General features: G+C 40.3%; 3 protein-coding genes and 1 long non-coding RNA gene across 12 annotated transcripts; 1 reads left to right on the top strand and 3 right to left on the bottom strand.

The window, feature by feature from the left end:
• Positions 1 to 6,661: 6,661 nt before the first annotated feature.
• LOC142777371 (uncharacterized) lies at positions 6,662 to 10,141 on the bottom strand. The gene is made up of 2 exons (XR_012888061.1): positions 9,867 to 10,141; positions 6,662 to 9,215 (listed from the first exon to the last, which is right to left on the bottom strand). It is a non-coding gene; the product is annotated as an uncharacterized LOC142777371 (long non-coding RNA).
• Positions 10,142 to 12,122: 1,981 nt separating this feature from the next.
• LOC142777372 (uncharacterized) lies at positions 12,123 to 15,773 on the bottom strand. Its single transcript, XM_075881707.1, has 3 exons — positions 14,471 to 15,773; positions 13,784 to 13,901; positions 12,123 to 13,388 (listed from the first exon to the last, which is right to left on the bottom strand). Exons 1-3 carry the CDS (start codon positions 15,521 to 15,523, stop codon positions 12,136 to 12,138), a joined length of 2,424 nt encoding a protein of 807 aa, XP_075737822.1. The 5' UTR covers positions 15,524 to 15,773; the 3' UTR covers positions 12,123 to 12,135.
• Positions 15,774 to 15,830: 57 nt separating this feature from the next.
• Positions 15,831 to 20,021, top strand: LOC119187394 (uncharacterized). 8 transcript variants are annotated; one of them, XR_005111851.2, is made up of 13 exons: positions 15,831 to 16,166; positions 16,228 to 16,331; positions 16,457 to 16,570; positions 16,677 to 16,863; positions 16,979 to 17,068; positions 17,659 to 17,694; positions 17,755 to 17,790; positions 17,860 to 17,892; positions 17,956 to 17,994; positions 18,077 to 18,108; positions 18,511 to 18,690; positions 19,487 to 19,706; positions 19,779 to 19,893. XR_005111851.2 is itself a non-coding variant. In XM_037435542.2 (12 exons), exons 1-12 carry the CDS (start codon positions 15,965 to 15,967, stop codon positions 19,904 to 19,906), a joined length of 1,221 nt encoding a protein of 406 aa, XP_037291439.1. In that variant the 5' UTR covers positions 15,837 to 15,964; the 3' UTR covers positions 19,907 to 20,021. The 8 variants fall into 8 exon arrangements, 7 of the variants coding, with proteins under 7 accessions (XP_075737823.1, XP_075737824.1, XP_037291439.1 ...); XM_037435542.2 differs by lacking the exon at positions 18,511 to 18,690 and having other exon boundaries at positions 15,837 to 16,166; positions 19,779 to 20,021; XM_075881708.1 differs by lacking the exon at positions 18,511 to 18,690 and having other exon boundaries at positions 15,836 to 16,166; positions 17,755 to 17,892; positions 19,779 to 20,021.
• Positions 20,022 to 22,104: 2,083 nt separating this feature from the next.
• Positions 22,105 to 24,212, bottom strand: LOC142777374 (uncharacterized). 2 transcript variants are annotated; one of them, XM_075881714.1, is made up of 3 exons: positions 23,973 to 24,212; positions 23,492 to 23,620; positions 22,105 to 22,458 (listed from the first exon to the last, which is right to left on the bottom strand). In XM_075881714.1, the coding sequence occupies exons 1-3, from the start codon at positions 23,994 to 23,996 to the stop codon at positions 22,375 to 22,377; spliced, it is 237 nt and encodes a 78-aa protein (XP_075737829.1). In that variant the 5' UTR covers positions 23,997 to 24,212; the 3' UTR covers positions 22,105 to 22,374. The 2 variants fall into 2 exon arrangements, with proteins under 2 accessions (XP_075737829.1, XP_075737828.1); XM_075881713.1 differs by having other exon boundaries at positions 23,533 to 23,620; positions 23,973 to 24,196.
• Between the last annotated feature and the right edge of the window lie 841 nt (positions 24,213 to 25,053).

The raw sequence follows: 25,053 nt of genomic DNA on the forward strand, positions 1-25,053 counted from the left end.
AACCACAGTGCATGCACACACCATCTCTCCAGCACTTCGCTCATGCACTCTGTCATGGCAGAATTTGGTACCAATGCAGCGAACAGCTGTAGGCCACTGTTTTCAACATGTGTTGCATATAAGACTCCATCAGCAACAACGTTTGGTGAAAACTGTTTCATTGCCTTTTTTTTGTTGCCTATGCGTGATTAGACACTGAATTACGAGCTTTCCAGTGACATAAAAGAAATGTACATTAAAAAAATTGGTTGGCCGTAGGAAATAATCAGGCCCTCGAAATCGACAGAACCGTTAAGAAAGCGTAAGTATTCATTGGTACAAGCACATTCTTGGAGCTGAGTAGCCAGCTGCGCTTATACAACTTCTCAAGTCTTTTCTTTTAATGTGCCAGGGCGGATGCTGTGTATCATACTGTTGCACAAGTTTTCCTTTTATTTTGGTGTACTTAACATTTTAAAACATTAGTAAACTTTTAAAACATATACACTTTTGCAAATCATGACTGTTGAATCGAACACAACAAAACTAAATTTGGAGTGTTAAATCACTTAATATTTCCACAGATCGAATCACACTTGTCTAAAACAAGCAGCCGACCGCTCCAGTTGCTGTTTTCTGCAGAAATATGTTAATGCCGACGCCGTATGAATATCTAACATGGCATATGGCCTGCTAGGCCTTTGTGCGATAATTTAAGCGTGAACAGAAGCATGTAGCTAAGGTGACATAGAAGCCGTCGCTAACAAGAGCCATGCGCTCCGCTGCTCTGGACAAGTGTGATTCCACCTGTACAGCTGCAGTGTTCGCATTTTAGGTGCATGAAATTCTCCATGCTCACTTTACATCTAATCCATGATATAAAAACATGGAAATAAAAAGAATAACAAATGAAACTTTCTAGGTCTGAGTGAGAATAGAAGCCAAGCTGCTTGTGTGGCAAGCAGGCGTTCTACCACAAAGCCAGGTGCCTGCTCAAAAATAATTTTCATGCTTTACAAATATACACGTCTTGTATACACGTTTCACAATACAACATGTAATATCGCAGTATTTCATGGTACAAATGTGCATTGCCACTGGCCATCAGAACGTGTGATTATCATAATTACTTCGTTGTTTAAAGCCAGCCACAAATAACAAAAGGCACAAATGCTACTGGAGTATTCTTAGGACCATGTACTGGGTGCATATCAAGTTTAAAAACATTTCATGCACATAGTCGCTCATGGTTTAAAGCATACTACCCAGTACCTGTATTGCGTGGTCTATCCTGTGTCCCATCTCTGCGCTCTTCAAAGTAACTATGTATACGTATCAACAAGCTCGCTTAGCCACCATTTAGAAATCCATTACGCAGACTGCAACTATATGCGAAACCCTTACTAGCACAAGCCACTTTAAACATTGATTACGTAGTAATAATCTACAGTATAAACTTTTCAAGTAATGTTACCCTGCAAAAAGTATGCACTAGGTGATTGGAGTATGCACTAGGGATAGGATATCACTGTTGTGTTCTACTCAAACCTTGAAGGTCCACTAATTTTTTTTCATCAAACAATTGTAAGATTCATAGATAGTATTGTTCCACAAGCATGGTATTGTAAGTAATCACCCTTTCGGCCTATACTGGAAGAGTGGAGGGGGTGCTGTTAGGAGTGAATTTACAGGCTGTTAAGAGTGTATGGACAAATTTGACAGATTGTTGTGAAAGTATGCAAGCATTAGGGCATGTCAGTTCAGATTAAATACCTGAAAAAGATCACAGGCAGGGGTCCTGATAGATGTGGACTCTTGAAAGCATTTCGTGCTAGGAAAGAAGTGATGTGTCATTGACACATCTGTTGAAACTTGGAAGGTCAGAAAAGTATTTCAAGCGTAGGTATGTGACGTTTCTTGACAGTACATGACTGTTACATTGCACACTTCCATACTGCACATGTGTCTGTTTCCTAACATACTTGCTGGCAAAGCCACAACAGGGTGTTTATCAATTTAATTTTTCAAATTTAGTGATTCTTCCTGGTTTTTCAGATAGATTAAAAGCAAACTCTATGACCATAATGTCTGCTTGGAAAAATGTGCGGTGGAAAGAACACTTTAGCAGTAAAAAAAATAAAATATGAGGCACTCATATAAAACAAATGAACACATTTTGCACACACACTCATAATGTTGTGAGTGTATGTGATAAATATGAAAAAAATGTGTGTACTGGTCAAAACAAAACTTGTGACCCAGGCAATGAGGATGTTGGCTGTTTGGTTTTTGGAACAACCAGAACACAACCACACAAATAAAATCAACTGCAGCTGCAAGTTTGAAGGAGTCTGCGATAGTCCAACAGTGCAGCCAATGCTGCTAGGAAACGTAAAGGTGGCGCTATCTCGCGGCATTCATATAAAACAAGGATGCGGCAGCCCGGCCAGTTGGCTTACTGGAGCACATTCTAGTTCATTATAATGGCTATAGCCTGCAGGCCATTTAGGATTGCATTAGATTACCTTGACCTAGACTGCTGTATTTACTAATGATTTGCATCCCCGTCTCATTTGTACATGTCTAAAATATACTTTCCAGCAAAAAGGAGTACTTACGTATTTTATGCAACCTTGTCTTGACAACGACTAATAACAATGTCGCAACAATGAAACCGTACAGCAAAATTTACTTTATCCTTTCTTTCACTCTCTTTTTCTTTTACACAATGCACACATGCTTGTTGGTGTTTTATTTCTCTGGGTTCTAACACGTGGAGCACAATGAAAGTACTCAGACACCTGCAATAAAAGCTGGGGTAGCGTTTGAAGCGCTGATGTTTGAATATGGGGTGGAAAAAAGGAATCTGTCAGACCGCAACAGCTTCCCCGATTCCATAGGTAAATAAAAGATGCAGAATCGTGAGTTAGGCAAATTGGTGAGTGTTCACCGTAGAATATTTTACAAAGGAACGGGTTAGAAGCAGTCAGAGAGGGTCACAGCGCTGATATCACAGCTGAAATTTATTTGGAAAAGGAAAGAACATATATAGAAAATATTGCCTCATCAAAACTGTGCACATGTACACATGTGTTACAACACAGAATGATTCATGTCTTCTCCAAGACCTTATGTTCTTCATATAGACGAGTGTTACATGAAATACTTTTGCACTTGTTGTTAGATCTAATGAAAAATGCTTTGGCTACTTCACACAAGCTCTAATCAACATGTCAATATTTGATATTTGTTTTCTACAAGTGGGGCACACACAGGGCTGGGTAATATCGCAATAGTATTTAAGAGATACTTTTGAGTGCCTGTATTGCTGTATCGAGGCACTTTTCAAAAATGTATTTGTATCTCAGTAGTGAAATACTTTTACGGTGTATCGCATGTATCGCGATACTATCCAGGACACGGGTATCCCGTTACTTTTATTTTTTTTTCGCAAATGAGCTGAGACATGTTGACAATGGGGAAAAAAATTTCTGCTGTGACCTTGGCAGTCCACGGCAAGATATGCACCCACCATTTCTACGTTTCTGCTGAGGGCGAAACTGACTCCTACCTTCTTGAAAGCGAGCTAGTTGCTTTGCTACCCGCATCCCATTGTGCTCCTTCAGGCAGAACTGGAATGTGTTTGAATGATGGCTTGCTTCAACGTGACAACAATGTTATACTGCTATATTGAATTCCAGCGCAGATATTTTCATTGTGAGGAGTATTGTATACTGCACAATGGGCGCCATTTTTTAAATGTATTTCCTCATGCCAATTGAACAAGTAGTGTTTATTTTTCTCGTTTTTTTTTACTTTTCTTTTGCAGCACCCGTTTGAAAAACTGGAGCTTATTGCGGAAGCCACAAACCACCCAAAGAATTTGGTGCCGTGTGCCATCTAAGATACTTCTTTCTGCAGAGCATTTCTGAAAAACGCCAGCATGGCCAAACAGCGATTCGAAAGAGGTCTTTTTGAGTTTCCTTTCGCATTCCTTGTTTTGCCCGTTCTTAATTCTTTATGCCTTTTCTAAGATGTTTCTAGAAAACACTAAACCTTCAACTGGAAGTTCGTTTGTTTATGGTTCCAGCACTTCGCTTGAACTATGCTCCTTCTAGCATAACTAATAGTGTTGCTGTTGAGTTCCGGATTTCAGTGTACAATGCGTGTGACTGATGCTCTCATATGGCATAGTTTTTTATTGCAACTGATATCTGTAAATATATAGTTATTAACAACTATGTGCAGTGTAAGCATCCTTTGTAATGCCTTAATAACACTCGGAGAATGGCAAAAATATAATAAATCAATTTAATTTGCAAGTTTCAATGTGCTGCACATTTTAAATATGCTGCACATTTTAAATATGCTGCACATAACAAATGTTTGTATGGAGTGTAACTATCCCCGACATAGACAAAAGTATTTTAGTATATGTATTCTGGAATACTTTTTTGTCTTTTTGCAAACGTATCTCTGAAATATCCTGTCGCATGAATTACAAATTTATCTCAGTATCTGTATTTTATGCTTCCAAACCACGCATTTCGATATCTGTATTCCAGAATACTTTTTCGGGCATCTCTGCCCAGCCCTGAGCACACATCCACATGGCCTACAACGAGCTGCCAAATAAGACGTGATTTTAGCATCTGATAGCATTAGCTCATGCTCTCTTAAGTGCACGTTTATGTAACGCCCCATTTCACCTAAATATTCGCAGCTGCAAGACAGTGGAATCCCATAAACCACGCCAGTAGTGCAAGGAGCATACCTGTGGACATGACCGGAGACACATTTGTTCCCTTTCCCTGGCTGCTGACGCAATGCTCTATCCACCAAAGTACACACATTATGCACTTTATTACGTGCTGAGAATGACATGTTTTTGCAATAACGAGCACCAACATTTTTCGAACCATGTGCTATCCTGTGTATGTATGGGATAACTGCCTGCCTCTTTTTCTTGCTAATTTCTGGTGCACTAGAATCACAATGATAAAACTTCTTGATCTTTGAAATAAGTTTTTCCGACAAGGAGCAAATCACGTCACCCGGAAAGCCAGAATTTGCAAGGCGAGCAACTTGTGTATCAAATGCATGCGCCATAAGGTGCTGGCTTAACTTCTGAAGAACAGCACCCAGCACAGTTGACGCAATGGCTCTCTGTATGGTCTAGAGTGGCCAGAATTAAAATTCAGAATTGGCTTTACGAATCTAGGTTGGTATTGCTACATATGTGATCTTTGATGAAAGCCTGCCTTACAACGAGAAACTGTAGCTCATCAATTTTTTGAAACTTCAAAGTGAAACGCTGACATTTCGTTTTCCTTAACATCTTTCTTTATATTAGCAACCAGTACAGAGCAATTGTTAATGTCCAGTAGAACTAAGAAGTCATGGACATATCAAACAGCGTGTGATGATAACCAATTCAAATGCTTTTGCAACTGCCCGTCTACATACCCAAAAAAAATATAACTAATTACAGGTATATTCATGATTCAATGCAGATACCAGATTTTTGGACAAAATTATTTCCCTTCCAAGACACAACGGTAGAATTTAGGTGGCCTGCATGAGCTCTAAAAACGACGCAATAGAGATGCCACACTGGCACTGAAACAACAACTCATCATTATCTTCTCTCATGCACTGCTTTATACACTTCAAATCTTCACATTGGGGCAAACAATAATATAAATCTTTTACGCCTATACCGAATGCATTACGGCACAAAGAAGGTTGTTCACTTAGTGATAAGATGATAGATTCTGAGTTAGAAATTCTTAGCGGATCACAAGTCTTCAAACGCTCCAAATTTCTTTCAATATACTCTGAAACATTTATTTACCAAGTTTTTCTGAAACAACAGCTCTTAGTGGCAACATGAATCTTCACTGAAATAAAAACTGATAGTTTTTGCCTTTTTGCTTTTTTCACACTTGCCGCTACCGGTTCCTGATTAAGCGTTACTAACAGGGCATAAACTTATTCGTTCAGTCACCCGCTTTTTGCATCAACACTTTTTTTTATTAATATATACTCTAAAGGCCCATTCAGGCATTACACAGAGGGTTTTAGTTATACAATAAATTTGCAAATCAGAACATTGCCATTATAAAATTAAAGTGGTAAACAAAGTAAAATACAGTTTCATAGACAAAGATGCAAAAGGAAAAAAAAATTTTGGCAGGAATGAAAACTCAATAAGTGAGACACAGCTATAATGCAAAAAAATATATATACAGAAAATTCCCATGAAAAAAATTGCCCCCTATCTGCATATTAGACTAAAAATGTCGTCGAAAGACTATTGTATTTCGCCTGAAAAGAGTGAATAGACAGAAATATTTATTTGATGTTTTGCACGAGAAAACTGATGAATGGGATCCTGGAGGTGTTGCGTGAGACATGAGCGCCTTCTGGCGGTAATTTCAGAAAACGAAAGGATAGCCTTTGTTATAGCGAGCATGCAGCATGCGTGCAATCTTGGAGGCCATATTTTGTAGATTTCAAGACAGGTAGCAGCACAGTATCGTCTTAGCAAAGCGTAGGAGACTCGCCTTATCGTGCGAAGCGTCGCATTGTCAGCTGCAGTGCTTAGAATTACTTCTTTATACCTTTTCTAGTTTAAATAAACACAGTGCACAATATCGAGGTGTTGATATTGTGCCTCAAATATGCTCAATATTTGCTTTTTATTGACAATCGTACAAGTATGAACGCAGAAACTTGAGCAATACTGGTGGATGCTGTGGATGTGGTTGTACTTGAGCCTTTTTGCTGACAGACAGACCAAAATTTTTGCGTTGGAGTATCCCAAGCGAAACTATCATCTTTAAGGAGAAAATATATTTACAATGAAAGAAGAGCAAAAATAAGCACATACATGCACTTACAAGCTCACACAGATAGGTAAGTCATATGTACAAGAAAGTATTGAATTGGTTTACAAAGGCGGCATGATCAATGAATCAAGCGATGTCGCCCGGCAGTGTGTTCCAGTGATGTGTGCTTCGAAGTAATGGTGAGTGTTGATACATAATTGTGCAAGCCAAAAAAGGGTGTATTTTGAATTGGTGATCAATATGTTTCAAAATATTATGAGGTGTGTTTGTACAAGCTTCATGAAGGCACATTTACTATGATAAAATGTATGAAAATGCAACAACAGTGACGACAGTCTGCGTTTTTCAAGAAGGGGTAATGAAAGTGAGTGTGTAATATCTGTAGTGCTGCAGTTGCGAGAATACTACTTAGTGATAAATCCTGCTGCTTCATTTTGTATTAATTCTAGTTAATCGATGAGATATGATTGATGTGGGTTCTAGATGATGGATGCATATTCTATCTTTGAACGGACAAGTGCAGTGTATGCTAGCATTTTAGAGGTATAGTTCACCAAGCAAAGGTTTCTTTTAATAAATCCAAGTGCTTTTGACACCTCACTAGTTATGATATCGATGCGCTTATTCTAAGGGAGGTCAGAAGATAAATGAATTCCAAGATATTTAAATAGGGATACTTTTTCAATGGGGAGAGCTTGAATTTCATATTGACTCATTTCTGTTTTATGTGCTCTTGTAAACATCATAGCCTTCATTTTGGAAGTGTTAATTTGCCATGGTGACACCAAAATACGAATTTATTAGGGTCCAACTATAATTACTCGTTAGCTTGGGTGCTGTCAATTTTTCTATAAATGATGTAGTTGTATGTAAATAATTTGATAGTAGATGACAAACCATGTCCAATGTCGTTGATGTAAATGAGAAACAAAACTGGTCCCATGATTGATCCCTGAGGAACACCAGACTTTGCATGTGAAAGTGAAGATGCATGTCCATTCACATAAATTGATTGGCTGCAGTTGCTCAGAAAATGATTTATTCAGCTTTTTTCCAAACCAGTGGCTACCTTATCGTTATACATAGAGCCATCTCGAGTTGAAAAGAAGCCTTCCTTGTCAGCAACCAAAACATGCAACTTAGCTTCCAGATGCGTCTCAGACAGCATGAACACCATTGTGAGGAGTGACCAGGCTATGTACAACAAAGGCAAGCTGAAAAAGCCAGTAGGCTTTTTTTGTGAAGCTAAGTTGCGTGTTTTAGTTACCTTCATGCTACCTTCATTTACGTACTCTTCTATGAACATGATGGTAAAAAATACTCATGCATTTAATAACACCATCTCAAGGAAATGAAATGAGAAGAGAGTGTGCTACTCTTTAAATATCTGCAATAAGTGCATAGTGGAGGACGTTTGCAGCTGCATCGCCAATAATAATAATAATAGCAGTAATATTATACAAGGCAAGACATAGCCCAGCAAACCTCTTGTGATGGCAGTTCTAACATAAGGACCTAACTAAAAGGCCTTCAAGCCAAGCCGAATTTGTGGCCACGACAAATATGCACAAATTTACCGATGTGAGAAATGCTGCGCTTGGAAAGTCAGATATGGTATGTGATATGTAGAAGGAACATACATCAAAATAGTGCATGTACCAACATGGAAGCTAAGGAATGCTTTAGTCAATGGGAAGAATAAGCTGCCGAGCGGAAATTTTTGTAGTCTTCATTACACTGTAGTCTGCCACGAGTGTGACAACATGTCAGTCTATGAGACCTGTGATTTCAATGAAAGAGTTAAACAACACAACAGTTCAAAATGAAGTCACCAAATCATGGATGGCCTTGGATGCCCTCGCTGAACATGCGGAATATACAGGCTTTCAAATTGACTGGTCAAGCAACCGTGTTCTGGTCGAAGAAAACAAGCTTGCATCATGCCAGCACCTGGAATCCCTGCACATTCACACAGCTGCACATATACTCAATAAGATTTATGGAACGCTGACCATATACTTTTGGTGCTTACATCACGCACCTAGTCATACTTAAATACGATGTACCTTTCTTATGGCTGTCATTCAGAACAATATCAGGTGCCCAAACATCAGTAAACTTTGTGTTATTTTGGTCGGTGTATCCTTTTGTTTGTACACTAAGAAGAAACAGTTATGCATTGCCTTTTTTTAGGCCTCTTCTAGCTGTTCATTGTAGTTGCAGTCGAAGGAGTGACTTTTTGAGTATTGATCAAGGGTAATGCTTATTTTTGTGATGGTGGCACAGACTGCCGCCAGTTTCCATGAATTAGCCAGGTTTTACCAAAGTTCCTACAGTTTTCCAGCAAGGCCCCAATTCCCCGACTTTCCCAGGTTGGTAGACACCCTGGACAAACAAAGATAGATGGCAGTTAACTCGCGTCCTGTTCCCTGTCTTATGCAAGTGTCATTCTGCACTTTATTACCTTAGAAGTACTTGCTGCTAGGCAGGTTGGTATAACATTATTAGGGAAAATTCTAGACGATGCGAATGTGTGGTGCAGTGTAAATATTTTCTGTAGTTCAGCTGCGACCGATGCTCTTTTTCTGTGCTTTTTCATTTTTCCAGTGGTGCTTGCAATAGAAAAGCAATCTTGCAAAGAAAAGCAACATTTATACCTAGTTTATGTTAGTAGGAGTCTGCTAAACATTGGCCATACAAGCTTGTGGCTAGAGAAGGATGATGTCCAGAAGATACCCTCCTGAAATGTTAACCTGCACCGTACTCCCTTGCCCTTCTTGGTGCACTGGAATTTTTGCCCTATAGGTACTAATTCCTTCAGTGGGTACTCTTGAAGGGCTTCTGAGTAAGCTCACTCTTACCACCTGCTTTACCCAAGGGCAAATTCTACTGTTGGAACTTGTTTGCTTGGCAGAAATTTTTAACAGGAAAAGAAGCTTCACTCGTTACACAAATAAAGCTACAGCATTGCAAGATTACTAGGATGTTATGTACACAGACCTCCCACATACAACTCACTAAAATGTCACCAATTACCTCTATGGTGAGCCTGATTATGCCTCAAGACAGCATGCAAGTTTCTTGATCCTATACTTTTTAATCAGTACATGAACCTTGAAAAAACAAGATCGCCACATGCAGTGCATAAAACCAGTGCTTATGAAGTGCAATGATGCCATTGGAAGCATCAGCAAAAGTAAATTCACCCTGCTAGAAAGCAAATTCTGCGTGAAGCCTGTAAATGTACTGTTAACAAAGTCTTTTCGACAACTTCATTACTTCTACTTCTGCAATTTGCGTAATCCTGTCTCATGCATACCTTGCTGTCAACCCAAAAATTATTGACCTATGAGGTGTTACTCATGTGACCACGCTCATTTAACATACCTGCAAGCCTCAGAGCTAACATAATAAAATGACTTTAATAAATTAATTATATATATTATTAAATAATAAAGACTTTAATAAATTAATGCTCTCTGTTACTCACCCCTTCAAAAATATTTTTTAGCATCCCCTTCAAACCTGTTTTTTTAAAGACTCAACAGGCACAGTGACGTGACTCATGAAAGGCATATCCGGAGCTTGTGGTGCAACTAAAATCTTTTTGGAGCAGCATAAAAGCCGCCTGAAGCTTTTAAGCTAGAGCTGTTGCCCCACATGTTACAGGGAACTAGTTCATGAACATATGCATGCATGTTCACTTGGACTTCTGCTCAACATAAACCTATGCTTTTTGCTTTTTTGCAGACATCCCCAATTTGTATCAAGCTACCCTAGTGAAAATCTGTAACTGGGAATCTAACTGGTTTCAACTGGTATTAACTGGTATCAACTGGTCCCAGTTGGGAACTAACTGGTCCCAGTTGATGCCAGTTGCAACTGGTTCCAGTTAGCAACTGGTCCCAGTTGGGAACTAACTGGTCCCAGTTGATGCCAGTTGCAACTGGTTCCAGTTAGCAACTGGTCCCAGTTGGGAACTAACTGGTACCAGTTGATTCCAGTTGCAAGTGGTCCCAGTTAGCAACTGGTCCCAGTTGGGAACTAATTGGTCCCAGTTGAAACTGGTTCCAGTTAGCAACTGGTCCCAGTTGATTCCAGTTACCAACATGTCCCAACTCAACTGGCCACCCACAGGGACCACAGGAATTTCATGAGCATGCCCTTGAACTGGAAGCAGTGCCCAGCTGAAAACCATAAGCAATTCAATTGGAAGAAAATGGTCCAAGTTGTGCCCTAAATAGAAATGCTGCCAGTTTTTTTTGGTTTTATGAATCGTTACAGTGAAAGAACAGAAAAAAATTGAACTAGATGTATGTGACACACTGCTGCACTTGAAGGAATTGGTTTTATCCATAGGTTTTTTGTCCTACTCATTGTAGGGTACTGTATTACCAGCCTAGTAGTACTTTAAAGGACCAGTATTAGAATAGATTACAATGAGTAACTGTCATCTTGCAAATGGTGAGTTGTGGTTTATAAATGAATTATTTTTTCTTCTTTAGATGTCAGCCTCTTTACATTGTTTACCTCGATATTAGAATAATCTGAACAGTTTTACTTAATCTCGTATTTTTGAAAATCCTATTATTGTGAAATATTTCATATCGAAATTGAGCAACACAGTGCACTCAGTCGTACGCTTTAGCATAATTACATTGAACTAATATCAAACAGCTGTTGTCAATCTTTTTACATCCATCACGGCCTGATTGACGCCCGAGTATTAATATTATCATCTTGTTGGAGCATAATAGTCTTGTGTGCAGTACAGCGGTTACTTCCGTGCAACAACTAAATGTGGGGTAGTGCCGACAGTTATCCCAACTGAGACTACTGCCGACATGCTGCAGACACAACTATATTAGAAGCAAATGGCTTGTGACTTATTCCATGTGGCTGAACAGCACGAAAGGTTTATTCATACAAGTACATTCATCCAAAGGAACATAACCAAAGGTTACACGATTAAACCCATATAATAATACAAGCAAAAGGGATTGCTTGAGTACTATTTTGAGAACAGTAGTAGTGAATTTAATCATTGGGTTCGCCTGGAAAATGTGCAAGTGCCTTTGAAATGGTCCCCATAAGAACCGAGTTGAGCCCACATTCTTATAAGAACAACCTAAAATAATAGGGAATGTTGGACATGCTGGCATGGCATGAGCAAGGCAGTAGTTAAATGTGTAGCATGTCAGTTACATGCAACTCCGAGTGCGTTCACACTTATCATAAAAAGTATAACATGACACCTTTAAAATTTTCCAAAAAGCTAAATGCAAACAAAAATCAGGTAATCTTTTTATGGGAAACGATTGGCAAGATTACAAAAAAATTGCCTTTCGTTCCAGTCAATCCACAGGCATGGAGCTGCCTGCCTGTCCACTTCGACGACATTCTGTGCCACCCACTTCTGAACACATGAAATGTGTGTTGTGCCGAAACACAGAGAACTAACATAGCTGTTAGACACAAAATAAATCCTTTTTCTGTCACTGCAGCTAACTGACACAATATGCTGGATCTTAGCATGCATATTGTCTCGCAGTCGTACAGCTGTGCAGTTAGTTTTTTGAGGCCTTTGATATTGTTCGCTGTGGAACATGCGTCCAGAGATGCGAACTCTATCATATTCCTCAACAGGCCCTGTGATTTGGTGTGGGACTTGCGCTTCAATAATTCTATGAATGGACTCACTGACAGCTCTTGGTTTTCCCAAAAGGGCCAGCGACTCTTCTTTGTTGCACAAATCAGAGCACAAGAAATTCTTAACTTGCTCACTAGCGGCTGCATTGTGTGCGCCAACTTTGCTGGCCATAAGCACTCTGCTCATCACTTGGTGAGGCACTCCTTTAGCGGAAGTGACGAGCTTTTTAATCTTTCCTAAGCCCGCCTCAAAGACAAAGCAAGAGTGTGCCCAGAGTGGCCCTTGCATTGTAACACTTTTTGCAAGGTGCAACAACAAGTGTACATTCGAAGTCATTTCCTTCTTAGAGTAGAGAACTTGGACTTGAATAACAAATTGCACAAGACACTCAGTACTATCCCTGATGTCTTTGGCTGAGACAGTATCTCCAAGTAGGAGGTATACAGCTTTCACCAGCAAGCTAAAGTGTTTGTGGTACTTGCCAGGCAAGATTCTGTGAACACAAACAAGGCTGTAATACAACAGCCACTGTTGCCACTCGCTTGCCTTCCAAAACTTTCTCAGTTCAACAGATCTTGGCAGGCGCGTGATGCATTGAGGAGGCTTAATGGCACAAAGCCTTTCGTCAACCATCCTAATCAACTGTGGCGACCCTATATAATATGGAGCGCCTACACCAGACATCCACAGCTCCATAAACTGGCGTGTGACACCAAGTAAAACCCCATGCATATAATCAGGCGTGAAGCCCCACACAATGTCAAACCCCACCAAATTAATTAATGGGGAAGGCCCTTTAACTCCTCGCACATTAACACCAGTCCTGTGCACTTCAGCCATGTCTTGCATCATCCCTTCTTTAGTCCTGTCGGGTGGAGCTTCAGCGCTTATAGGGTACTTGACTGTTCCTGCAAAATAAAAATGATAGAAACAAATTAAATACAAAACTCGGGAGGGTGGGCAAAAAAACCTTTGCAGCAATGAATACTAGATTTTTCTAACTGGTAATAATATTCCTGCAAATGTCAGGTACTCCTAACTGCTGTAATAATGCATACAGATGTGAAGGCCACATGAAGCTTTCTAGAAGTTTGTAAAGTAAAGAAGAAGGCTAGCATGTCTTGAATGCACGTTAACTTTTAGTGTGACAAAAATACTTTAAGAAAAGAATGCGTGAAAATAAAATTAAGTAGGATGTAATAATAATGCACAAACCAAATTTCAGTAACAAAATAGTGATTGTGAAGCTGATATCCAGGATGTAGTCTGTCAGATATTTTTGTACACAAGTCAGTTTGCTTACCTTCAATGCATTTGCCAGGGTGCAAACACCAGCCACACCCAAAGTATCCATTATACTGGACTGTGTTCTGCATCAGAGCCCTGGCTGGAGCATCGGCTACAGCAGCGAAACAATAGACCTGTAATGTAACAAAAAGAATATAGTTTTAATGAAGAAATGGGACAGTGCTATATTGGTTTTCAAATTCAATCATACTCAAGTCTGGTCGGGATAAGATTTCTCGGTCCCGATTGCCTACTTTGTGCAAGCAGTAGAATGAGGCTAATCGTGGTGTAGAATGTCAATCTGAATCTGGCACAATTGTGAGTTCAAGTGGCTGTGCGACAGTGGTATTAAACTTGGCTCAAATGCTTGTGTGTTGACAATATGTATTTTTAAAGCAGTACCATTATTTGTTGTAACATAATTTTAAAAGAATTATAGTTAAATCAGGCACTTCACCAAAAGTCAAGAATATTTCGTGCATTGCTCAGTTTTTAAAGCGTTATATAGCAGTTAAATTAGACTAAAATGAAAGCTTTTTCATGAAGCCAAAAAAAACTAGTATCACTACAGTAGTAAGTTTTCATTTGCCTTCTCTTTTGCTGTTTCTTTTTTTAGTTTTTGGTTAAGGAATATTGCGGAAGGACACAATATGCATCTAAGTTTGCTAGGAGGAGACTACGCAATGAAATAGAAGTGGCTCACTTTTGATTGAAAGGTCTCTCCATCACATGTCCACTCGATACCACTCCTGGTAAGCGAGTCCATTTGCTTCGTGAATGCCTCCAACACCAATGTCATGTCTGGGTGGCACTGTCCATACCACAGTGTAGCAACAGTAACATTTTTCAAACGCAATCCGGGCGGCAACTCATTAATTGTCGTCTGCACGGGCCATATCGAAAACTTGGATGAGTTGAACACAGGACTACCATCCGAGTTTATGGTCAATGTGATGTCCATAGCGCCAAGACCCAGTTCTTTTCTTTGGTGCAGATACAAACTTCCGTCTGTAAAGTCTGTCATAGAGGCGGCGTGTGAACGATGTGCAAGTGCATTTAAAGAGTTTTTAAGTGACCTGGAAGTATCTTGAGACGAAAGAATTGAAGAAATCTGTTGCCCCATGGGAAGGGTCACAAAAAAACTTCCTTGCGCAGTAAGGGTATCTCCACTGTACAACTGTTGGCATTGTGTACATGTTGCATTGAATTCTTTTCTTTTCTTAAGGTCCCCGTCACATTCGCCGAGAAGGCAAATGCAGTTGGGACAATAGAAATGAAAGCCCATGCTATCAGTGGAGACTCCCGCAAATTTCTTAAACAGAAACTTCGTGTCAGGGAGATCCTTTCTTTTCATTAAAAAACTGACTAGTTTCATCAGGTGTTCTACCTGTGTCCACGCCAGGCCAAAGTTAACAGCAAAGTCCATGACTAGGGTCACGATGTCTTCAGCAGATAAATCGGAGTCAAAGGAGCCATCAGTTTCACGATCATCCTCCTTTGCGTTCTCTGCCAGGGCTTCCTCATCGTCGCTCGGTCCCGACTCTTCGCACTCGTCGACTTCATCGTTTGCCCAGACGCGAACTGGCGAATTATCAGCAGGTTCATCTGCAGCAGCATTACCATCAGACATCACGTTTTCCACTTGGCTAGTGTCAGTCGCGAGGCGAGACGCCCTGTACCGCGTTGATCTGGGCAGCTCTTTCCCATCGAAGGATGGCTCTAGATATAACTTCCGTCGTTTAGGCGTCCGGGACATGTTAGCGGTACAGAATGTACACTTCGAACTGTGGTAAAATGCCTTCAGTCTAATAAAAAAAATACAAATCGATATGTATTAGCGTGCGCTTGAGTGGAAATCTTTCGATCCACGAAAGCGCAAACGCCATGCAAACGACTTGAGATCTGGATTCAGTCGGCTTTGTAACGGCTTAGCAATGAAGTGAATAATAGGTAATATATTTTTATTTGCATTTCTAGCACCGAACGTTACAGGTTTTTTATTTATATATAGGCCGTTTCTTTAACAACGTTATTTATGAATTTGTACGCGTTTAAATTCAGGCCAGGCCAAGCAGTTTTGGCTTGGTTGGTTGAGCTGAGCGAAGCCGGGCCAAGCTGAGTACAATCCACTTTGTGTCAGGCCCGCGTTACCCACGTGCGCGCTGAGCCCGTTGACTGTCATATTTGGTTCGATATAATGTTCGCGCTAGTTCGCTTTCTAGATAGTGACCATGCACATGACACTCGTAGATATGTTGTGCGAGTGGAGGATATCCATGATTTTCATCCGAAGCACGAGACGGATTTCGATGGCAAGGCAGTGTATGTCGTTCACTGGGAGGATGAAGCAAACGGTGACGACACGGGTGAATATAAAGCCCAGATACTTCGACTTGGCGGTAAGTGCATCCATCTACCCTGATCTACGCGTTAGTCTAATATCCACACTTGCACTTTCAGCCACAGAGAAAGAAGCTCGGGAATCGCCAAAAAGAATTCCGATCCCTAAAATTGCAGTTGAGGAAGGCTCGGACGTTGAAGGAGCTGTGACCAAGAAGGCCACTGTAAGTGCGCACTTGTTCATTCGCAAATCTTTTTTTTTTTAGGTGTTTCTCTTTTTTTTCGAATCTATTAAGGAAGTGCGAATTATTTTAAGATATTGGGAGTATGTCTAATCCAAAATTTGCAGGCTGCAAGAATGAAAAAAACAGCTGTCAACCGAACTGCAGCAAAAAAAGACCGGTACGAGCAGATCTTGAAAAAGCAGATGAGCCACGCTCTCCGACAGAACTCGGAACAAACTGTGAGCGTGTATTAACTATATAATACCCGATTTCCTTAAACTTCTTTTCTTCTTTTCACTGTGAAAAAGCTTCAGTGAAGCAAAAAAAAAAAAAATGTTTACGCAGCGAAAAACGCGACTGAGTTCATCATCAAGCTCGGATGACTCTCTCGTGTCCAGCTCAGAAGTAACAGAAGAGAAGAAAAAAACCAAATTTTGGAAAAAGAGATGCAAGGAGCTGCGGCAAGACAACATCTTCTTGCAAGAACAAGTTAGCTCACAGCAGGTGCTGTTAAACTCAAAATTTCTGAGGTGTAAGTACAATAATTATATATTGATTTTAGTTCTTAAAATGAGAAAGTTTTTTTATATGTTGATGACAACCTGTTAATTTCATAGCTAGTGAGCATTTCTTGAATATTTTGACAGTTGAAGACCTGCAGCACAGCAAAGAGGCTGACGTTGAGAGCTGCACTGTACAAGCTAGAAAGGAGACAGCAAAGGCCACAAGCAACCTAGGTGCATATTCATTTTTGTTATTAAATTTAGTGTTATTAGTTTCATACTACATAGAATTGACAATCATCTGTAGCATATAGCATAAGAGCACTTCTTGAGCTAGAGTACTTAAAGCAGTATTCCCTTCTCATGTAATGGATCAAGATGCATAATCGGTTACTTCATAATCACTAATTATTTTTCAGATTTACTTAAAGCACTTTGCAGTATACTATTTGCAGTCCAGTGAGTCAACAAAGCTTGTTCCTGCTGGGAAAGAATTCAAAGGATCATGCATGTTTGATGACTTTTGCCTTGAGACTTGCTAGGAAATGCAATGTTGCACTTCCTTAGCAAATGACATTTGACACAATGAAACACACAAGTAACCAGGATGTTCATGTATTGCTTCCATCACTGCATGAATTGTATGTGCAATAGTATTAAATATAAAATTAGCAAGTTTTGTAAATTGGTGTACTATGCACACAGATCTGATTTTTTTGCATGCATAAATGAAGTAAAATGATGCATGCCAAAAATTGCAAGAGGCTAGATTATTTTCTCAATACAGCCTTTGTAACTGATTTTAAAATTGCAAAAAAATGCAGTAAAGTCCATTCAAGAGACTGTGCCTGGGTCACCGAGTAAGTTGGAGGATGTTTGTCTATTCCTGTGAGATCTAAATTTTGGCTTTTTCACACCAGATGCTGGCAGTCTACACTCACGAAGTGCCATTGATGGTAAGGCTTTAGGTTTATTTCTATTGTATTGCTTACGTGTAATTATAACAATGCAAAATATTTATGCAGACTTCATAGAGGAACCTCCCACTTCGATGACTGGTGAGTTACAGGCTTATGTGTAGTATTTGTGTAAACATTTAGCTTTGCTCCTTGTGTTTCCAGCATGTGCAGCAAAAGAATCTGATGACCTGCCTAGTCCAAGTAGGCTTTTTTACTTGTGTGCTTCTATTGTAGGAAACTACTGAATTTCCATGTTTCACAAATTTGCAACATCTTTTTTCAGGGAAATGTTTTTCATATTTAGAAGATGGCTCTGTGAGTATATATTTTGCACTTTACCTGTGAAGTTCAAGCACACAATGAAATTAGCATAATGTTGCATTCTTTGAACATGATTGATGCAAATGGTCAAAAAGTAAATAATTTCAAATCTATACTGTAGATGCCAACATAAATTGTAGCATGTTATATGTTCACACCAGCAACTATGGTAGCTTGAATTAAATGTGTTTACATTCAGTAAATTGAGTGATTGCATCCCAACTAATTGTCACTTCATTACATTATACTTACATCTAGCTTCACAGCACTGATTTAGTTACAGCACTCATTTGTAATCTTAGTGACCATGATTTACTATTATCTTTGTGCACACAGCCTCTTTTCTAATATAATACTCCTATTGAGGACAGAACACACTATATTCAAAATTTGCAGATCCCTTCACATTGACATCCCGTATAATCATGTGATTTTGGGACATGAAACCCATGATATTATTATAAGCCGTGTGAAACAAACTGCCTGCCGAACAGCTCAGAGGTGCCTCCACAATAACGATGTGCAGCTACTTGGCATGTTGCCAATGACAGTGGTGCAAAACAGCAGCAGTTGTTGGTAAGTTTGTGAAATCTTCTGCAGTACATGTTACATTTTAGCTTCTAGAAAGTACAGGTGGCTTGTATACTTGCCCTTGTCAATTTCGGTAGCTAGATATATTACCAATACCACAGATAATTTGGACATTTAGAAACACTATATGAGGTGGCAAAAGCATGTGCATATCCGAATACAAATCGAATAGTGGCCCTGCGAATATTTTAATTCGTGAATTGAATATGTGCTCTTCAAATTCTCAAATACTGAAAGTCGGCAACACCTACATTATGGAACATGTAATAATTACATATGCCCTAAATTGTAGTATGCATTAATCATCATATATAGGTTGACATCTGGTGTGTATGTCTGCTAACAAAAAATTAAATACAGGGCTACCAAAAATATTGTTTAAAGTACCTGTATCTAGACCGCTGCTGTCTTTTTGCCAAAGTGGCGCGAAAATGCCTCCTCTCTCACGTGAATATCCGATAGCGTGCGGTGGCAAAGCCAAGGAGCATTTCAAATCTCTTACATAGTCCGGTGCTCACCAGCTGGTAAGCATACAATAAACTGCAGTGATGCAAGGCTGCCCCCCCCCCTTCCCCACACAACCTGTTTCACAAGTCAAGTAAACAAAAAAAGAAACCATGCTCATTACCACATTCAGAAAAAAATTATATTGCACAAAAACTTGTAATAATAAAATTTTTGCTATTCAATATTTGTACGCCTGCTAAGTTGAACTTCTTTGTCAGCCAATAATAATTACAGGAACAAGATGTTGCATCGCTCTCTTCCTTGATATTTACAGTTTCATCTTCAAAAGGGCATCTGCCTGACGCCTATTCAGGCAAAAAGAATTCTGTCTCACAAGAAGGCAAGGCTGGTGGTGAAGGAAACGGCACAAGCCATATGGTCCCAGAAAGGGCTAGCGTCACGCAGTGTTAAAGGTGGCGTAGCTCCAGGAAGAAGGAACCTCGGCGAGGTTGCAAAGCCTGCGCTGACACCTGAAAAGGTCGCGGTTCTGGAAGGTTGGTCTGCTGTGTATATGTGCTAAATCTATCCTGAGAAGTGCACGTAACATGTCACCTGTTCTTTTACAGAAACACTCAACCATTGGTCGCATGTGACAGGCGCCGACTCGTCCATTGCAGCCCGAAACTTGACCAGCATACTAACTGAAAAAATTCAGGATTGCATCAAGGCAGAGCGACGAAAACCTCCACAGTAAATGTACTGCGAAATGCATTCAATCCATAGATAACCCAACGAAGACCAAAGACTAGGGCTGTGCAATGTTTTTTCTGCATTAATAAATAGAATCGTCTCATATACACTCAACATAAGTCCTTTGGAGTCTTTCATGTGCTTAGAATGCTCATTTGCACGTTCAAAGTTAAGAACATCTCAACTGGGAATGCGTTCTAACTGGTCCCAGTTGTCAACTGGGAATGCATTCTCAAGTGGTCCCAGTTGCCAACTGGGAATAGGTTCCCAACTGGTCCCAGTTGCCAACTGGGAATAGATTCCCAACTGGGAATAGATTCCCAACTGGGAAAAATTCCCAACTGGAAAAGTGTTCCTTAAACCAGTTCAACTGGGACCAGTTGAAACCAGTTAGATTCCCAGTTACAGATTTTCACCTGGCTAGCGCTTTCCGGGAATTCACATGGCATTTGTAAATGACTCTGGTTTTCAGTGATAGTTTAGCTACAATATTGAAGCACGGACTGGTAAGACTATTTATGCATTGTATTTACTTTACAAAAAAAAAAGAGTGATTATATTAATGCTTTTATTAGTACAACCTAATCGTTCAATGTGTGGAGAAGTGGTTGCTGTCATAGTTTACCTACGGAATTGTTAGGTTCCTGATTAATGAGCACTTCATAAAAAAAAGGGTTTTGTAACTGGTCCTTACTGCCAATTATTTATTATGGCTCGACAAAATTTAGAGTTATGGGGGAGTAAGTAGTTACACTTGGCAAACTGTTTGACATGTACAGTCGCCGAGGTCAAGAAGCCCTGTCGAGACATACTGGAATAGTGGAACACCATGCTTTCTAGGAGAAGTAACAGTGATTGTACAGCACGCGTTACTGCTGATAAAATTTGCCTACTGTATGGACTTAAAACTTAACCACCTTGTATGAAATATTTTGAAAGTAAACTGTAACAAATAGGACCACAAATAAAAAAAATAACTAAGTGGTCAGTTCTATATGCAGGTACTAAATTACTGTATTTTAATACAGTAAAGCAAGACTGTTGTCCAAGCACAACTAGCTCATTATTACTTTTATCTGACAGTAACCACAACAGTTAGAAACTATTTGGCTGAAGTCACGTGGTAACTTTTGTAGTATAAGCGGGTTCAAATTGTTAAGAAAGTTGGTGCCCAGCAACGTTTTCAACTACATTGCACGTTCATGTACACTGTGATGACATCTCCAAATTGCAGGGGTAACATATGAATTTCAAGCGTATGCCATATACTTGCTCCCTGAGAGAACACAACAACGAAAAGTACACGCATGCTTGACACAAATAATGAAATTTTTGAAAAAGATGTAGCAGGTTTCGTCACTTGGTGCAGCACCCTGCAGGCACTTACCTAATTACCACCCCATTTTGGCAACAAGCAGCCCATGTAAGAGGTTCGAACATGCGCTATTATGTCGGGTCATAACCAGTTTCCTCTAACCACCGTGCACTTAGTTCTGGCACGATATAGGTTTCAAAGATTTATTTCTTGCAAACTGTGTGAGTAATTGTAGACCACTTTTCAACAGTTATTTTCGTGCTTAATCGATAGGAAAACATGAGCTACAAATTTTCCAAGTTTCTAAAATACGGATGGTAATTGAATTGTGAATGGTAATCTACACCCAGCCTTAATATATATTTCCTTTTTAATCATTTTTAATTTGAGGCATGGCACAAATTTTGAAGTACGACTGAAGCCTCTCATATGCATGTTTCGTTTATTTGAAGGTGCCATTTAACAATGTTGAATTAATCCTGCAATAAACTAAAATCTGAATGCCTTGCAAATTGCCTGCCACAAAATGTATTTTACTAGGTAAATTGTTCTGGGCTTGTTACACAAGCTGAAGGTGATGACGATACTGACTGCCGCATTGTCACTGATGAGGCAGAGGATAGCCCGTGTACAATTTAGGTGCACACACGAGGCCCAATGTCAGTGCTACACTTCCAATTTACACACGAGCGCGCGCAATATGTATGCTTTACCGCATACACAGCATGCACTTCACCGCAAGGCACGACTGCCTTGCGCCACTGTTTAATTTTAAGAAGACGCTTAAGGTGGCAATTTTGACCGAATATTTATAGTGCTCCCAGCATATCTTCAATTTTATTTCTTTTTTTTTCTTTGTATACACCCACAAGAACAGACATAGCTTAGAAAACCAATTATCGTAATCGGCAACAGCATATTTAAGCCACTTGGAAAATAACGTCATTCATTCATTCATTCATTTTATTACCTCAAAGGTCCCGGTTGGGATATTACATGAGGGAGTGGGTATTACAAAGGCTAACAATATAATGGCAGTTATGATGGGATAGTTTCGATGAGCCGTTTAAATGCTTGGGTGTCGATGATGGTGGCGACTTCGGTGGGCAGGTCATTCCAGTCTTGGGCTGTGCGCAGGAAAAACGATTGCTGAAAGGTCACAGTATGGGCTTGTGGTGGATATACTGCGTTACAGTGACTGATGCGGGAAATGCGGTGGGCTCTTCTGATGTATGGGTTATCTAAAGGCAAAGAATGGAAGAATTTATGATAAAGGTTAAGATGTGCGATTTTGCGGCGCTTAGCCAGATCGGATAAGTTAATCTCTGCTTTTAGTGCAGAGATGCTTGATGTGTATGAATAGTTAGACAGTATAAACTGTGCCGCACGGTTCTGGACAGATTCGAGGGCGTAAGTGAGGTTAATGTGATGAAGGTCAAAAATCGCGTTAGTATATTCTAGCTTTGGCCGGACAAAGGTTTCGAAGGCAACTTTTTTAATAGAAGGAGGAGCGAGCGAAAGGTTACGGCGTATATACCCTAGAGTACGATTAGCAGAATTGGTTATGTGGTTAATATGACAGGTCCAAGTTAGGTCACGCGAGATGTACACACCAAGATATTTAAATGAATCGACTGTAGTAATCTGGTTGTTATTTATGCTGTAGTTATAAACAATGTGATGTTGACGACAGTGAATAGACATTAACACAGTTTTAGTTACATTCAAGGACATGAGCCAAGTGTTACACCAGTTTTGTATGCGGGTGAGGTCACATTGTAGTATGGAATGATCAAAGGGGTTATTAATTGCACGGTAAACAACACAATCATCTGCGAATAGATGGATGTGAGAAGAAATATTACAGAGGAGGTCATTAATGTATATCAAGAAGGGAAGGGGACCAAGTACGGTACCTTGCGGTACGCCTGAAAGAACTGGTGTTAGAGATGAAGAGCGTGAATTAGCATAAACAAATTGCTGACGGTTGGTTAAAAATCCTCGTATCCAGTTTAAAACACAGGGGTGGATGTTAAGACGGGATAATTTTAATAAAAGACGACCATGGGGGACCTTGTCGAATGCCTTTTCGAAGTCTAAGAATATTGTGTCAGTCGGAATGTTACGGTCTAGGTTTACGTGTAGATCATGCAGAAAAAGAGCAAGTTGAGTGTCACAGGAGTAATGTTTGCAAAAACCATGCTGACTTGGGTGAAAGAAATTTACAGATGTTAAGAAGTTTGCAATATGCGAGTATATGATATGCTCCATTACTTTACAAGAGACGCTTGTTATAGAAATCGGACGGTAGTTACTCGGCGATGCTCGGCTTCCTTTCTTGAAGACCGGGATGACCTTGCCCACCTGCCAGTCATGTGGAACTGAACCACTGTCGAGTGATTCCTGAAATATGAGCGACAAAAACCGGCTACACACATGTTTAGTATTTTTTTAGCACTTTAGCATTGATGCCGTCTACTGCCGTGGATGATGAGTTATTCAATGATTCAATGACTTTGACTATGCCGTATGAATCAAATGTGATGTTTTGCATCAGCGGATATGCGGAAAATGGAAGATCGGGTAAACTGTCGGGTGGTCGTGTGAACGCCTGGTAATATTCCATCGCTTCCAACTTGTGCATTTTGTATCTGTCTCACGCAGTTACGCAAGAAGAAGCTTCAATGAAAGTTTTGGCACAAGCATACACTTCACCCAAGCGACACATCGATCCTTGCACAACACACGCACATACCAGAAATACACGTACGGCGTACATCCACAAATAGCATAACACACGGTGTTCATGCTCGGGCAAGTCGTTACCACATTGCTTATAGACAGTATTACAGAACGAGACCACGTATTCATGCGCAGAGGCGGTTTTCGCGAATGCATACAACTCCCGCTCAAGCAAATTGGATTGGATTGGACAAACTTTTATTTGGTCCTCCGAAACACAGATCACTGTGTTGCGGGCAGCTCCCACGTGGGGACTGAGATGCCAAGCTCCTCAGCCGCCTCCACGGATAAATAACCACCGCACGGTAAAGATCCTCACAAGTTAGTGAGGAACCTTAGACCTTTCGTTCCCACCACCTAAACGTCCCCAAAAAATGTCCAACACGGCGATTCTGTCGCCGTCTATTCATACATTTTCAGCCAAGTCAAGCCGGTTTTAAGCGGCTATTGGGTGAACCGAACGTTTTGGCCTTTAAAAGGTTCGTGCCACCCGGTGGCAGCAGACGCGGCCGCCGTAAAGTACTAGCCGCTGATTGATTTCTGGAGTTTAACGTCCCAAAACGACGATATGATTGAGAAACGCCGTAGTGGAGGGCTTCGAAAATTTCGACCACCTGGGGTTCTTTAACGTGCGCTCAAATCTGAGCACACGGGCCTACAACATTTCCACCTCCATCGGCAATGCAGCCGCCGCAGCCGGGATTTGATCCCACGACCTGCGAGTCAGCAACCGAGTACCTTAGCCACTAGACCACCACGGCGGAGCAAAAAGTACTAGTCGCTGCACGAATGCGTGTATTCTCATTCAACACCTTGAGGGTCCGTGAACAGATCGAGGCCATGTGATGAATCGGGAGACGGGCAAATAGCAACGTTACTAGACTAGTCTACTAACGTTGGGCAAACAGGAAAATGGTCAATGGTAGAGATCGACTTTGGTTGTTTCTAGAATGAACGAAAAATTAGAAAGGGCGTAACGCGAAAGAATTATGCTCAAGTAAGCTGCTGATTCAATGTAAGAAAAAATGATGCTGATATTGATGTTACCCTATATATCCATGCGTTTTAAACATGCATTGATGGGGTACGTCAAA

Source organism: Rhipicephalus microplus, chromosome X (genome assembly GCF_043290135.1).
Source record: "Rhipicephalus microplus isolate Deutch F79 chromosome X, USDA_Rmic, whole genome shotgun sequence".
Taxonomy (NCBI): Eukaryota; Metazoa; Arthropoda; class Arachnida; order Ixodida; family Ixodidae; genus Rhipicephalus; species Rhipicephalus microplus.

Coding starts and splice junctions, on each gene's coding strand:
- LOC142777372 (XM_075881707.1), bottom strand. CDS start 15,523: ATGTCCCGGACGCCTAAACGACGGAAGTTATATCTAGAGCCATCCTTC. Junction 13,902..14,470: donor GAGAGACCTTTCAATCAAAA/GTGAGCCACTTC, acceptor GTTACATTACAG/GTCTATTGTTTCGCTGCTGT. Junction 13,389..13,783: donor CCCTGGCAAATGCATTGAAG/GTAAGCAAACTG, acceptor TTTATTTTGCAG/GAACAGTCAAGTACCCTATA.
- LOC119187394 (XM_075881708.1), top strand. CDS start 15,965: ATGTTCGCGCTAGTTCGCTTTCTAGATAGTGACCATGCACATGACACT. Junction 16,571..16,676: donor GACAGAACTCGGAACAAACT/GTGAGCGTGTAT, acceptor ATGTTTACGCAG/CGAAAAACGCGACTGAGTTC. Junction 17,893..17,955: donor ACCTCCCACTTCGATGACTG/GTGAGTTACAGG, acceptor TTGTGTTTCCAG/CATGTGCAGCAAAAGAATCT.
- LOC142777374 (XM_075881713.1), bottom strand. CDS start 23,996: ATGTACGCCGTACGTGTATTTCTG. Junction 23,621..23,972: donor ACGCCGTACGTGTATTTCTG/GTATGTGCGTGT, acceptor CTCATATTTCAG/GAATCACTCGACAGTGGTTC. Junction 22,459..23,532: donor AGGAAGCCGAGCATCGCCGA/GTAACTACCGTC, acceptor CTTTGCCTTTAG/ATAACCCATACATCAGAAGA.